The sequence below is a fragment of the Excalfactoria chinensis genome, chromosome 4 (genome assembly GCF_039878825.1).
Source record: "Excalfactoria chinensis isolate bCotChi1 chromosome 4, bCotChi1.hap2, whole genome shotgun sequence".
Taxonomy (NCBI): domain Eukaryota; kingdom Metazoa; phylum Chordata; class Aves; order Galliformes; family Phasianidae; genus Excalfactoria; species Excalfactoria chinensis.
This window is the reverse complement of record NC_092828.1, coordinates 75,531,044-75,546,450: the sequence shown is the minus strand read 5'-3', so window position 1 is coordinate 75,546,450 and position 15,407 is coordinate 75,531,044. Positions and strand designations below refer to the sequence as shown.

Below are 15,407 nucleotides of genomic sequence, written 5' to 3'. Positions count from 1 at the left end.
AATTAATTAAGAACCATTGAAATTTTTATGCCAATCAGTAGCTTGAATACATTGTAATCTGTAATAAAAGAGAAAAAAAAAGTGACTGAGAGAAGAGGCAAAATTCCTGGAATTAATGTAAAAAGGATGATGACATCTTTCTTTTAGAGATAGAGAGATCTCAGAACCCTTCACCAGCTCTGGTGGCTGTGTCAGGGGTGGGATGGAGTGGCACAGAAAGACTGCACCAGCTAATGGGGACAAGGAAGGAGGAGGGCAACTGAACGCAATAATCCTACATGGAATTTGTCACAGACAGAAGAATCAATGTCTGTTGCTTTGAAAGTATAGTGGTTTCATGGATGACAGTAAGCCCTTATGTCTTTCAGTGAATACTGAATCCAGCAAATAACACTCAGTGATACTGAGCACTTCTCTAGGGCAGTCATTCAGATTGCTCAGACACCCAAATCCAACATTTGCACTGAGAGTCAGGGGAACCCATCTCCGTTGCTATCTTTGTCACACCACCGAGAGCTTCCTATCACTGAATGGTCTTCCAGGGCCACAGATGGATGCACAAATATGTTCAACATGCAACATGGAGTTTGCAAGATATGTCACATTGGAGGATGGGACTAAAAATTCTAAAATATTACTGCATCCCCCCCCAAAAAATACGGATGAAACATGAGTGGAATCATGCCCACTGCTGAATGGAAGTTATACAGGCAGTTCTTCATTAGAGAGTCCACAGGATTCTTTTTCATTCCTCTTCCGTGTTCGGCAGAGGATGGATTTGCTCTAAGGATGACGCAGGATTATATACAGGAGGACAGTGTTGTCAGTGGGGTCCCTGACTGCTTTGCTGAAAATCTGATAGCCATGCAGTGAGTGAGGGGGAGGGCTCCTGTAAAGGAAAGCTGTTTGCATCGCTGTGTCCTGTTCTCCAGTGCTGGATGTGTCACTGTCCTATACCCAGATCTTATAGGTTTTCATAAACCTTGCCTGCCTACTAGGGCATGGGGCTGAATACTCACAGCTGTGGCTGATACCAGTAGGCACCATGCTTTGAACATGTTACCTGCTGTATGCAGCACTGCTAAGCATTCTGGAAAATCAGGTGGTTTGGCTGGGCACCCCACAGCAGAGGCTACTTTTGACTCCTCAGAGGGGAAGTGTGAAGATATTCACACTCTTCTTACATTTTTGACAGCAGAAACTAAAACAATTAGTTCTGTAGGAGCATATCTCAATATGGAGCAGTCAAGAAAGCCTAAGCATAAGCTGGTGTTTGCATGCTTAGTCTGAAGCTTTGCACCAGATGTGCAGCTCACCAACCTCTTCTGGCTCAATCTGTCCTAATCATTTGCCTTGACCACTCCAGTTCATGCCCACTGTCATTCTGACAGCCTTGTGCCCATTTTGAGCGAGGGGAACATGACGGAGCAACTCGACATGTAACAGCATCATCCTCCAGGTGCTCTGTGGAGGTGTGCATGAGGAAGCAGTTATTGGAGCTCTACTCCAGATGCACCCTCACAAGAGCAAACGCAAACCCAGGGAGCAACTTTGACTGTGGCTTTAATGAAGTCCTGAACGTTTGACTTTACAGCCTCAAAGTACTTTCACAGTATGTGTTTCCTATAAAAAGAGCAAAGTGAAAAAAAATAGAAATACCATCATGTGGCAAGGTGTTAACATCTACATATGTCCCAAGAAGGACTGGATCCTTTCATTTCCTGCCACTTTGGCTAATGAAGTAAGACACAACAGCAAGAGGTTGTCATCTTCTTTCTGGATTAGCCCTAGAGAGGATGTGACCCATGGTCTGGAGCCAGAAGTCACGTACATGGGAGAGGAAGCAGGGGCCGAGCAGCTGCAGTCAGTTTACCAACCAAGTATACACTTTTCTCAACAACCATTCCTTAGGAAGCAGAATGGAACGACTGGTAGACCTGGTGGCATATCCACCTTCGCTTTGACCCTGGATGGCATGAGGGTTTGCTAATTTTTCCATACCTCTCTTTCTTCCATTTACTCCCTTCCTCCTATTCAGCCCCCTGTTTTCAAACCCAGAGCTTCTCCCCATGGATACAGGAGAGGAAGGGTGATATCTGCCACTGTGGTCAAGCTGCAATGTGTAGCAGGTTAACATGTGTTCAGCTCTGACAGCCTCTCCTGTGGACAATGAAAGATGGCTGTGGATAAAAGGGTGCCACTCTGCTGGGACCCAACTCTCTGCTCCAAAGCATGCAAACGTCTTGTGTAAAGGCACATCAGAAGCCCTGAGGAAACTGAATCTGGCCAATCTGAGAATTTAACATTTTTGCCACAGAAAGGGAAGAGAAAAGAGATTCGGTGCTGAAGACTAAGCCCTGGAAGGGCAGGATTGCAACTCCATCTTGTAGGGTGCCCTCTACCTCCCTGCCACGCTGGGATGGATGGAGGTGGTGGCACTGAGATGCTGGTGTCACCATGCTGGGATGGTGGTGGCCCTGGGCAGTAGCTGTGTGTGCACCAGGGCCAGCCCTGCTGGGGTTCTGCCGGCTTCACCCCCAGCATTTTGCAAGAGGGAAGAAAACCTATCACATATGTGCCTCAGTTTGTTCTCAGAAATATCTGAATCATTTTGCCTAAAATTTCCCCTCTTTCCTCAGAAAAGTGAAAGCAAGCTATCTGTGTGAAAAAAAATAACAAAACACAACAGGAGCACAGTGGCCAAGTCTTATACAGAGCAGAAAACAGGGACATGTCCAGGGAGCCTTAGCACCATACAACACTGCCAGCCCTGCCTGCATAAGGCACCAAATTCCCATTCCTTCCAGTACAGTGCCACTGGGACCAATTGTTTCCCAGCCATGCTAGGCTGGGGGGCCAGGACTCAGCCCCACCACCTCCTGCTGCATTGGTGCCAGCCAACATTGCCACTCCTGCCAGCCCTGCTGCTTTCTGAGCCATGAACTACTGACAGTGCTTCACTGCAACACTTTATGCATCAGCAATCGTTTGTTTTCACAGTTCTGGATTTTAAGCCATGTCGTTACACAAGGAATGGCTGAGGATTTTGTCCCCAAGCCCACTGAACTTGGGGTGGCCTTTACTGCCCCTGAGGAAGAGGTGCTGCAGAACAAGAAAGGCATGGGGGAGGCTGGGACCACAGGAGGGTGCAGGTATGATGGAGCAGAGAGGGATGAGGGCAGAAAGAGCAAGGAGGAGAAGCAGGGAGAGCAGCTTAAGGAGGGGTTCATGTCTTAAAGGTGATGGGTGAGGTGATGGAAGCAGGGAAGCCAGGTCCGTGCTGCACAGCAGAAGAGGAGCAGAGCTAAGAGCCCTAAGCCCAGGTTCATTTGGATCCAACACCCCCTACACCCTAATTCTTCTTCAAGAAATCTGAATACAAACTGGAGTGCAGAGAGCAGGTGAACCCACATGGAAATATAGGAAACATGGAAGCATATGCCATTATTCCCTTTTCACCATGCATTTTCAGGCACCATGCACATCACCCAGGAGCAACTCTAGGAACCACGCATTTCTAGGTAGGCAGGGAACAAGAAGCAGGAAATAACAACCCCTTATTTTTTGACTAAGATCTGTGAAAGATCCCATGCAGGGTCCTCTTTCCATTGGCTCCTTGGAAGAAGAGAAAGTCTTGTGAAGTTTCCGGTTTGAAATTTTGCACCAACAGAGAGCAGCTGAGTCACTGAGCTCAAGAGGGATCCTCCTGCCATTCCTTTACTGGCTTCTCTACCCTGGGGCAAGATAGTCTTCATTTACTTTGTCTTGGTTGTTTTTTGTTTTTTTGTATCTTTCTTTCTTTTCTTTTTTTCCTCCTCTGGTACTAATGCTTCTGAAAGCGAGTGCCTAAGAGCACTTATAAGAACCAGGGTACTGCTCTGAAAACTCTCTCTCTTCCCCACCCGTAGCTTTGTGATGCTTCCCAGAACAGATCTGCAGCATCGTCCAGTTCTACACAGGGTATATCCTAGATATATACATATAGCTATATCCAGTTTGTCGTGCCATTGCCTGGCTTGCATCCCACCCAAAAGGAGACATGGAGCTCTGTGCCATTGATCCCCCAGAATAGGGTCAACTGGATCCCTGCCGCTGCCATTTGGTCTCCCCATAAGCTGCCCAGCTTCCCTAAAGCTGAGCAAGCTCCCCAGCACCTCCTTAAAAAGCTCCTTCCCTCCCTTCCACTGCCTTTCTTGCAGTACCAAGGCAGAGATCTCCACTTCAGAAGACTGGATTAATCTTTATGCAGATATTTCCTCCAAACCTGATCCAGATCGTCACCCCTTAGAATTGTGTTGTGATGACGTCCTGCCCTTCACTCATGCTGAGCCCATGAAAATTGAGCATTGCTGTCCCTGCATTTGTGCCACTGTCCCACATCTCCTTGACCTGGCATGCTCACCTAGGGTTTGGAGGACAGTATCTGGAAAGTAAGAAGGAATGGCCAGGGCTCACCAGGTTGGAAGGGTTTATCACCTGCACCCCAAGGACAGATGTACCTGCTGTCCGTGCAGCATCCACTTCAATATCACCCACTCCACTCCTCTCCACTCCACTTCTCCTGGTTTCTGACTCCCTTGGGCAGCCTTTGCTGACCCAGAATGGCTTTCTGGAGGAGGTTCTCCCAGACTTTTCCATCATCCCCACATGGCTCCAACTTTCCCCCCTTTTTCCCACATTTTCTGCTGTTCAGCACAGCTCCCAGGTGAACATGTCACACTTGGTGCCACCGCATCACCCCTGAGAGCCGACCTGCTCATCGGCCTAATGGGTTTCCAGGGGGTGGGGGGAGAGAGGAGGAGAGTGAGTGGCTGACGCTTCTCAGCCACTCAGCTCTGCCCAGAGCTAACGAGGCATCTCAAAATTAAAAAGTGAACTGCAATCCCCAGCAGGCCTGTCCTCCTTTTGGCATTAGCCAGAGTTCTCATTCTCTTTCAAAAGAAAAAAAAAATAAAAATAAAGAGGACTGGGGAACCGTGAGTTGCATTTGGAGCTGTTGATGTACCACATCCCACGTGCAGTGGGGGTGCTGGGACAAGGAGGTCTTTGTTGCTGTTGGTAATCCTTTCTTCTCCAGGGAAAGGAGGGAAGCAGCATTCTTTACTTTGAGGCCAGCGAGCTGATTTCTGCACTGTTCTGCCTCAAAACTGAGCTTAGCACCATGGATGAACCAGGGTCAGATCATGGTTGTGGATAGACTAATGGACAAAGGGTGTGAGGGTGAAAGTGGGGAATGTGTTCCTTTATGCTAGAAGGGGAGAAGAGCTGAGGAGCTGCTTTGCTCCCATGTCCCTGTCCAGCCAGAGCTTTTTGTCACAGCTGTACCAGCCACAAGACAGACTTATGCTGTTTCTCCTGGGCCATATCTCCAACCAGGACTTACCATTCCACCAAGATGCCATCTTAGCCATTCATAGCTCACTCTGATTGTTCTTCTCAGAATGAGAGGCCAAGTGGGTAAAGAGTAATCACCTTCCCAAGTAAAGATGGCTTACACCCATCTTGCCCAGCATCCAAGGCATGGGCACTGTCCTGGAGAACAGACCAGTCCTCAGGTCTCCTGAGACCAGAAGCCACTACAGGTTAGATGAGTCTTGGTGTGATCTCTCTAGATTTATCCTAGCAATGGATTTGCCCCAAAATCTCAGACAGCTGCTGAGTTCTGGGGACAGCAATGGTGCAAGGAGACTTCCACCATTTTTCCTTGGATGTACAAAGCTTATGACATCCAGTTTTTAAACCTACCTCTCAACCCATCTTTCTCTTACTTGTAGATGGAATCTTTTCTACACAGAAGCTTATCCTCAAGAGCAAAGGGCCAGACATGCTGAGAGTTAGGGTGTCTCTGCACACTGAACACCAAAGGCATGGTAATAGGTACTACCAGAGGGGGCTTTGCACTCCCAAGCAGAGAGAAGGTCATGAGAGGTTGAAAGTAAGCAGTGAGATGAGTACCAGAATTAAGTCTACTGCTTTCTTTCTCTTGCTCAGCTTGAGTGAGGAAAATGCATTTTTTACTTCGGGAATTCAAGGTAAAATCAAATAAACTGCAAAAACATCCATTTTATAGTCAGAAAGGAGGCACTGAATGCTCATCCCAGCCCATGCACCACACAGACCTGGCGGTTCTAGTAGCAGCATCTGGTCTGAAGGATGGGGTGGTGTGTCCTAGGGACAAGCTGGGTGTCCCAGGGACATGGGGGAGCAGGACCTCCACCGTACCCCACACCCCTCTGCTCTGTTCCCCCATGCAGCCAGGTCACCTGCTGTTTTACTGTATCATAATTATCTCAACAGCTTAGGAGATGGTTTTCCTCACTGTTTTTATGTCATCTCTGCAGTTCTCTCCTCCTCATAAAATGTGACTGCACCAATTCCTCTGATTGGGGCAGGTCAGCTAATAGGGGCATTTCACATTTCCCAGACAGACCTTTAAAACAATCCATCCATATCTCACATCTAAAGGAGAGGAGGGAGAGGGAGGAATCCTGCTGTCTTGTATGCACTCACAAAGTCGTACCCCACTGCACTGAAGTGACACCCAGCTGCACTGTGGAGGAACAAACATTGCCCCATCCCAGAGCCCCCACTAGGCAAGGGCCAGAAGTAGCTTGTGCTGCCCTCATGTCCCCAAGGCAACTTCAAAATGTGAAGAAATCCAAAGCAAAATTCCCCTACCCACGGTTTCAAGGAGATCTGGATCAAGCTCTTTGGGAGAAAATTCCTTCCTTGCCCTCCATTGAACTGACTCTGGCATCTCTTCCCCTCAAAAGCCCATAAATGAATCTGCTTCTCAGCAGTTGTCTGGAGAACATCTGACCTCCTTGGGCTGAAACTCCCCCAGTCCCACACTCCTCCTTCTAGGGAGGAATTGGCATTGCCCAGAGAAGACTGAAAACTGCCAAGCATTGCAGGTGAAGCCAGGAGTGCTCCAACCCCCCCTCCCCACTTATTGGGATGTTCTCTGACCACACAGTCAGTGGTGGGATCTCCAGTGCCCACAGCTTTTCAACAGATAGACCTCAGCAGTGCCCTGCAGTATGACAGTATCCAAGGATTATTTCATACTTCATCTCCACCAAGGTGACAAAGAGCAAACCCTTTCCGTTCTCCTTTGTGTTCACAGAATAGAAGAGAGGAATTTGCAGATCCTTCCATCTCCTACTGAACAACAGTGAGGTCAGAGGCTCTCCAGGTAATATTTTATCCCATATTTTCACCAAGGGGTACAGACCAACTGACAGCCTTGCCAGTGGACATCCCAGTCCTCTATAGGGAAAGCAGCTATAAAATCTGGCACTAGGAGCAGCAGAAGTTGTGGAGATATGAACTGTGGTCCATGAGGGAGGAAAGTTCGGGGTAGGGAAAATCCAGAGTGTCTCAGCAAAATGTCCTCAGAAACATCCTACCATGAACAATCCCCCACCCGTCTGAAGACATTGCAAAGACATTCAGGATAGAGTTTCTCTTTTTTTCTACACTTCTCATCTCCAGTGGCACTCATCAGCGTTGGACCTGGACCAAGAGAGTTGGCCTGTGCCCTGCAGAGCTCAGTGCTCAGTTGAGCCAGGGGCCAAAGCAGGCACTGGGGAGGCCAAGGATCCAGGGATGTGAAAGGACAAGGAAGAGCAGGGAGGGCAGAGTGGGAGGAGAGGAGGAGGGAAACCATGGAGAAGAAAACGTGAAGAATGAGGCAGGAGGGAGCATGTTGCAGGGTGATGAATGGTGCAGGCAAGATCCCGTGCTCCACTCCCCACAATTAGCTGACACCATACCTCCAAAGTCAGGCCTGAGGCGGACATCATAGCCCTTCAGCAGTTTGTCCACAATTTCTTTCACCACAGAAATATTCCCAGTGGATGGGCTGAAATAAAAAGGAGAAAATCCTCGTCATCCTTTGTGCTCCCAGGCCCTTGCACAGGGATCCCAACCAGCTGGCTCCATCACAGCATCCCACTTATCCCACAGCATCCCACAGGTCCCCTTGCATCCCACAGGTCCCCTTGCATCCCACAGGATCCCTTGCATCCCTCAGTACCGCTCAACCTGCACTGCCTCCCTGTGAATGGTTGCACCCCAGCCATCCCACAGCCTGATATACTCCGACCACTAACCCACCTTTCTGGGTACCTTCCCCTGATTTCACACTGTACAGCATGGACTGCCATGCACTGACATCCCCAGTGCACACCTGTCCCCCAACACACAGCCTGCACTGCCACAACCCAGTGCAAGCTCTGCTTCCCTGTGCACCCAGATATGTCTTCATGCTATTAAAGCACAGGAAAAAGCAGTGTCATAACACACAGCCAATCTTTGCCATGTAAAAATTCATTTTCTGCCACTCAGCATCACCATGGCTTCTTAGCAACGTGAATCAAGAGACAGAGATGGGAGGCAGGGTCCATATTGTGCTATGTGTGCCAGGGCACGGCGTCTTGCCCTCTGGCCCCCTGACTGCCATCCAGGGCTGCCCCTGCTTCAGCAGTTTCAGGCCCCCCAGCCATCTCAGTGAGAATGGTGCTCTCTCTAAAAGCAGCCTGTGAGGCAAAGCAAAACCAAAGGCAGGAGGCCAGAATGCAGAAAATACTAAAAATATTGAGCCTATTTTACGCTGTGGGGCATAGAGGCTCTGTTGCCTGGAACTCAGCCCCTGTGCTACCCTCCATACCCTGCTCTGCATGAGAAATAGGGTCCCTGGTGATAACAAGTGCTGCTCCTTGCAGTCACCCACCAGAACAGCATGTCTCTCTGTCAGCACTGCCTCCCACATCCATCTAAGTCAAAGGAAAGCCGCACCATGGCACTACCTCTGCCAGCCAGCCTGCGCCTCACCGGACATCAGTGTCCGTCCTGACATGTCTGTGTGACTGCACACACACACACACAGGGCAGGCTCTATGGGGCATGCATGGTCTCCTGCATGGGCACACAGACATGCAGTCACATCATAGCACTGGAGCTCAAGGCTACAGCTGTGACAGATGTGCACAAATGCATGCATGTGTGCGACGACATCCAGGTCTACATGGTGGGGACTACAGGTTCTCTGTTGAGTTGCAAGGACAAGCTGGGGTGTGGACACAATTTATGTGGGTATACAGAAGCAGGAATTGATGGGTGCCATGAGATGGGGCCAGGTTCTCTGTACAGGAGTGGGTTGAGGCATTTGGGACTAGCAGGACTGGGTGTGCAGTGAGGCTGTGAATGTGCAGGGTTCTATCAGCCAGATAGTGATGTGCAGTGTGAGCAAGCACACCTCTCCGGCCCAGCTTTGGTGCAGGCACAAACCCTTCAGCACTTGTACCAGGGCTGTGACTGAGCTGCACTCCTGGCTGGGCACCTTACAAAATGATATCCTTGGAGAGCAGTTCTCATCTGGCCTCAAAAAGGCCAGAGAGATGCACGCAGATGGATGTTTTCACAGCAGTGTGCCTATGCTTGCAAAGGTGTTCACACCTGCGGATTTCTGTGCAGGTATGCAAGTTTTTGCTCTGCACCTTTGTATCTATATTCACTGTGTTAGTGTTCCTTGTCATTTTTCATTTCTAGATAGTCACTGCTGGGCACAGAGATTTTTATGTTCATAGATCCCCATATTCAACATTTAGACACAGTACACATTTCTCAGGGGGCTAGGCACTTCTGCCTCACACAGGACATGAGCTCAGGAAACTGATATCTCTTTGATATGGACAAAGAAACCAAAGCAGAAACAGCAGCCAGTGTGCCAGGGGCCATGAGGTAAGGGGCGGATGGGGGAAAGGAATAGAGGGACTTGTTCCTTCCCATCAGTTGCCCCCATGAGGGCCAAACCTGGCTCTGTGATCAAGGGCATGATTTCCTGTCTCTCAGTGCTCTTTTTGATCCCAAAAGCCACTTCCCTCATGCTGAGCAGGCAAGTTGTGCATTTGCCCAGCTGTGGGCGAGCAGCTGCATGTCAGAGCTATTCCTGGCAAATGTGGGTCTGCATCCGCCGAGGGAGCACATCCATCCAGCCTGAGCTGAATCTGTGAATGCCGTGTCCCTCGCTGTGTGGGTGTGCATGTGCTTTACATACACATGCACACTTGCAGCCAAACATCCACATATATGCGCACTGTGCTGTTGGAAGAAATGAGTGGGAGTAGCTGTAGGCATGTGCACATGGGAGAGCTGTTTGTCCCCAGGATGTGCAGAGATGTGCATTGAGACAGGAGGTGAATGTCTGTCTGGGGCATAAGCAGAAGAAATGTGCAAATAGATACACATGCAAGGACATGTCTGAGCACAGGCTGCTGATGTGAGCGCTGCTCTCTACACATTTGCTTCTAAGCATGTCTGTGTGTGTGTCCATACACATTAGAATCATGCACAAATAGTGTGCAGAAGGTGGGCATGCTTCTGCGCATGTGCGTGCTTATAACTATGGGAACATAAATCTTTGTATATACAGATATGCAAGCCTGTGCAGGGAACTGCATATATGCGATGGGAATGCTCTGTTAGCATGCATGGCTGAGCATCGTAATGCCTCAGCTCCCACCCCACCACACAGGTACAAACCCAGCTGCCCACATCTGTCAGAAGAAGGGTGAGGAGGAGAAGTCAGAGGGATCCTGCGTGTGCAGACAGCAGCAACACTTGTGTCAGTGCAAACAGGTGTGCTCTATACACCTTGTCCAGGCTGGATGGGTGCCTGTGCCTCTGGATGCTGGGATTGCTCGGAGTGCTCAAGGCATGCACCAGGAATAGCTGCAGCCTGGGCATGCAGGGAAGCAGTGCAAACATTGACATGGCTACACACAGAGCAGGTAAACCGTGCTGTGCTGTCAGTGTGTTGCCATGCACATGTGTGCAGCCAATCATCACAGATGGATGCGTGCATGCAGGGCTGTATCTGAGCCGGTTGCACCCCCAGATGATTATGTGGCATGCCATAAATCTGCGTGTAGGCACAGACGTAGGCATCGCCTCCTGTGCACTGCGGAGCTGGGCTCTGCTAACGGCACAGCACGCCTGGATGTGATGTGACTGCGTGTGCACCGTGTGTGTGCAACACAGGCATGGCCAAGGCAGCCCCGTGCTGGGTGCGTATGAACACAGCTCGGCTCCCACGGACACCATGTTTCCCAGCAAAACGCTTCATTTTGTTGTTTTCCCCCCAGGTTGAGCAGGAAGGGGGGAGGGGGGAACGTGCTGCAAGTGGGCTGCGAGGTGGGCTCCGTCTGCAGCACATCGCATGTATGAGCATCCCTCCTCCCCCTGTCATGACACAGGCTGGGGAATAACAACAACAGGCGGCGGGGGAAGCAATTTGGGGAACGGACCCCCTCCCCTTTCCCACACGCAGATCGATGGAGAAAATCCCAAAGAAAACAAACAAGCCCTGTATCAGCCCCCAAGTCCCTGCAGCCTGGGATCGCAATCCTTACCTTTGCGCACAGCAGGCGACACAAAGAGCTGCTAAAGCAGAGACAATTCCACTCAATCTGTCTGCCTGAAATGTCCACATTTCCACAAAGACGAAGGATGAAAAAAAAATCTTTGGAGGGGAGGGGAAAGAAGGATGGATCTCCTGAAATCCCCCTCCAAAGAAAGGGGGGGAGGGAAAAAAGAAACCGACCCCCCCCAGTCAGTGATTTCCCAGAGAATAAGAATAATGAGAAAAACTAAAAAACGTGGGGGAAAAATATCCCCCCCCCCCTCCTTCAGTGCCAGTCAAAGAATTCGTTTCTTCTTCCTTTCAGCATCCTCTCAACAAGAGACATCCTCTGGCAATGGAGAAAATCCCAAGAGAAAGAAAAATAAAATGCCCCGAAATGAGCTGAGCAAAATGTGAAATCGAATCTCACAGGTACGTGGAGGAGAAGGAGACGAAGGGAGAAAACAGAAAAAGAAAAGAAAAAAAAGAAAAAAAAAAGAAAAAAAAAAAAAAAGAAAAAAAGAAGAACTCGATGTCCCTTGAGCACTCCACTTGGATTATTTTTCCTCCTGCTCTTTTGCCATCCGGTTCTGCAGATGTTGCATGGCTCCTGCTACCCACCTTCAGAGAAGAGGAGGAGGAGAAAGAGAGTGGTGTGTGTGTCTGTGTGCGTGTGTGTGTGTGTGTGTGTGTGTGTGAGGGGGGAGGTGTGAGTTATCGAGCAATGCAATTTTATTCTGGATTTTATCTACCTGCTCCCCCCTCCTTCTTTATTTTCCGAGGGGGAAGAAGGGGAAGCAGTGCCACCCCACTGTGCTGTTATTCTATTTTATGGCAAGCTCAGGCTCATCACTTGGATGGTTTGGGGCTTCTCTGAAAGGGTTAAAAGAAAAAAAAAAAAATAAAAAGAAGAAGAAAAAAAAAAAGGAGGAAAAAGGGAAAAACAAATGCAGCCCGGTAAATAAATAAATGCATATATGCATGTGTAAAAAAGAAATAAATCCCTGTCTGTGGAAGGAGCCACTCTCTGAGGGAGGCTGGATGTCTCCCTAGTGCTGTTGCCGCAGCTCCTGTGGAGTTTTGCTGCTCATTGCAAAGTCACAAGAGGAGGGGAGGAGAGAGGGAGTTTGGGGATGGGGAGGGGGACTCTCCAGGCAAACTGCGATCCTGACGTCATGGCTGACAGCATTAACCCCTGCTGGCTTGCAGAGGGGAGGATTTTGCTTATTCCTGGAGAGATGGGAGCAGGGGAGAAGATGGAGTGGGATGCAGGGGGATGTGCCTGGACAAGGGTGGCAGAGCTGCAGGATCTGATGGTTGTCGTGGTTGTCTAGAATGGTGTGATCAGCAAAGGCTGGACTTCTTCCTCCAGCCACAGAGATAAAGGAGAAGGTGATCTGCTGGAAGTTCTTCCATGCCACAGGACAGAGGGCGGCCTGGTGGCCTCCTGGTGAGCTGGTGAATACCTTCTGATGTCTGGTGGGGCTCAGGGCCTTTCCAGGCCAGGGAAGCCCAGGTTGATGGGGATGCGCAACTTTCCCCAGGGAGTGTAGTGCTATGGGCATAACAGAGTTTGGGGAAAGGGAGCCAAAACTGCCAGAAATGTTGCTGAGTATCAGCTGCTGATGCTATAGTTTTGCCCACTGAAATGGTAACAGTCACTGAAAACTTCAGTCACAATCTCCCGTGTATCAGCTTCTGATCTTTATCTTAAAAAAGTAATATAATTAAGGAGCTCTGCCTCTCTAGATCAGGCACGGAGTGATGGATTTCCATGGAGGAATTTTTCCTAGGAAGAAGGAGAGCCACAGTGGCACTGTAAGCACAGAGCAGGGGCGGTAGCCCTGGGAGGAACCATCTGAGATCACTCACCAGCACCATCCGGGCAGGGGATGCAGGGAGGGAGCAGACCTTGAAGCAGGGTTCTCCCTTCCTCTTGCACCCCACTGAGATCTGAGCTTGTGCTTTGTCAGGTTCAGCCTCTAGCCAAAGATCAGCCGCTTCCACCATTTCCACATAGCAAATTGTCTCCTGTCTGGTTGCTCACACCTTATCTGGGGTGCCTGGCCCTGTGGTGCAGAGCACGGGTATTGCTGGCACAGTATCCAGATCCTGTGATATTTCCCCATGTGCAAATGTGCCACCAGGAACCTCGAGTGTGGGAGGCGCAGCTCCAGTTCCCCTCACTGCCAGCTGTCACACAGGTGTGGTATTAACCCCATCCACTGCAATAGCAGTTCACAGGACTCCTGGCAGCAGTGTGTTTCTGAAGCACTTCTTCTGAATTAAGCTGCTGGATACCAGAGCATAGCTCCTGGGAGAGACGAGAAACCTCTGCCTCTCTCAAAGCTCTGGGCACCAAGGATCCCATTTAGCCCCACCCTGGGCCGTTCCACTACTTCCTTCTCTGGTCCATTAGCAATGTTCCATCCCACCAAATGGGACTGCATGTTACTGGCAAAAAGGTAAGTAGAAGGCAAATGTCAGGGGCACACACGGAGGGGAAAAATTATGCTCACAAATGGTGACATTTGTGCTTGCAAGTTCACCCAGTCGGGAGCAGAAACCATATCACATGAATTATCTGACCATTCAGCCACAACATGGAGCTAGGAAAAGCCAATTGCTTAGCAGCAAATGCATTCAAAGACACCATCGTGTGCTCTTGAATAATCTACCTGAAGCCATGTTCACAAATAAGTGACTGCTCTGGAATTAGTCACCCATCTCTGCTGAGTCTCATTAAGGCTGATGCACATTCAATACACATGCCGAGGAGTTTGTTTCTTCCTCTCCAGAAGATAGGCAGCCTCGAGACCCTCAGAAACCCACTCCCTCCCCTTCTCATAAGCTGCCCCCTCTCTAGAGAGTGCCCAACAGTGTTTATTTCTGAGGTTCATGTTCTGAGTAAAAAAAGAGCCACTGGAGGCTGCTGGAGGTAGCATGATGTGGCCGCAGTCATCCCAAAGAGGCCATGGAGGAATTTGTTCATGGCTGTCCGTTGTCCTCTGTTATTAAATCATTCATTTGAACTACCCTCCTACTTGTTGCTCTGCTACAAGCTCTACACCATAACCTTTTTATCCTGTGGACAACCCTGTCTCCAAGTTCCACAGTCACAGTACGATAGCACTATGACAAAAGTCTCTACAGTTTGTGGCTTCTGGTCTATAGCTACCGTGGTGCATGGTGTCCAATGGTGTTCATCTGTGTACTACCTCCATCTTTGGGTTCATGACATGGAGGGAGAAATTGGTGCTGTCCTGAGGGGTCTGTACAAGTAAAGTAGCCAAGCAATGAATCAGGTTGCATCTACTTTTCTGTAAAAACAGGGAAAGAAAGAGAAAGCAGGTCTTTGCTAGCACCAGGGCATGTTTCAGACCTCTTCTTCAAGCACATAGATGCATCGAGCAAATGGAGCTTGGCTAGATATTTCTGTAGAAAGTATCCTACATCACTAAATACCATAATTAGAACTAGCACTAGGGAGCATCCAAAATAAATCTCTACCAGTACCACTTAGCGGTGTCACCTCTGGCCCTGAGGAGCTGTTGTGGCAGGAGGAATGAGAAGCTCTTTCTCTTGCCATCACAGTTTTCAACTAAGTGCCACTGCTCCCCAGACCTTGCCACAAAGTGGAAAATCTTACTGGTCTCCATGTACTGCTGACAGGAGGTGACAGGGCTGGCTCTTCTGTCATACCAGCAACTCCCTGAAGAACACAGTTATTCTTCCAAAGCAGGAAAAAATAATCATCAACAACAGCAATAAAAAAAAACAACCAACAAACAAACCCAGTCAATAAGAACAACAACAACAAAGAAAACAAGAAAAGAAACAAGAGAAAAGAAAGCAAAGCAAATTGAACACTAAACCAGAAGTGCTACTGATCCTCCTGCACAGAAGATGAAAAAACCCACAAATAAAGTGTACCTCATGATGTGGAAACAGGGAAGGGTAGAGGTAAGGGAATGTTTGTGTAGGACATAGCCTTTTCTTCCTG

At 49.1% G+C, this 15,407-nt stretch overlaps 1 protein-coding gene across 2 annotated transcripts in view; it reads right to left on the bottom strand.

Annotated features, from left to right (window-relative positions):
- LOC140252291 (gamma-aminobutyric acid receptor subunit beta-4) overlaps positions 1-12,478 on the bottom strand; it is a 67,210-nt gene extending 54,732 nt beyond the window's left edge. For both annotated transcript variants that reach the window (XM_072336788.1, XM_072336789.1), the window contains exons 1-2: positions 11,415-12,478; positions 7,776-7,864 (exon numbers count right to left, since the gene is read on the bottom strand). In XM_072336788.1, the coding sequence (XP_072192889.1) occupies positions 7,776-7,864; positions 11,415-11,494 (169 nt within the window). In that variant the 5' untranslated portion in view covers positions 11,495-12,478. The remainder of the gene's footprint in view (positions 1-7,775; positions 7,865-11,414) is intronic.
- Positions 12,479-15,407: the final 2,929 nt, after the last annotated feature.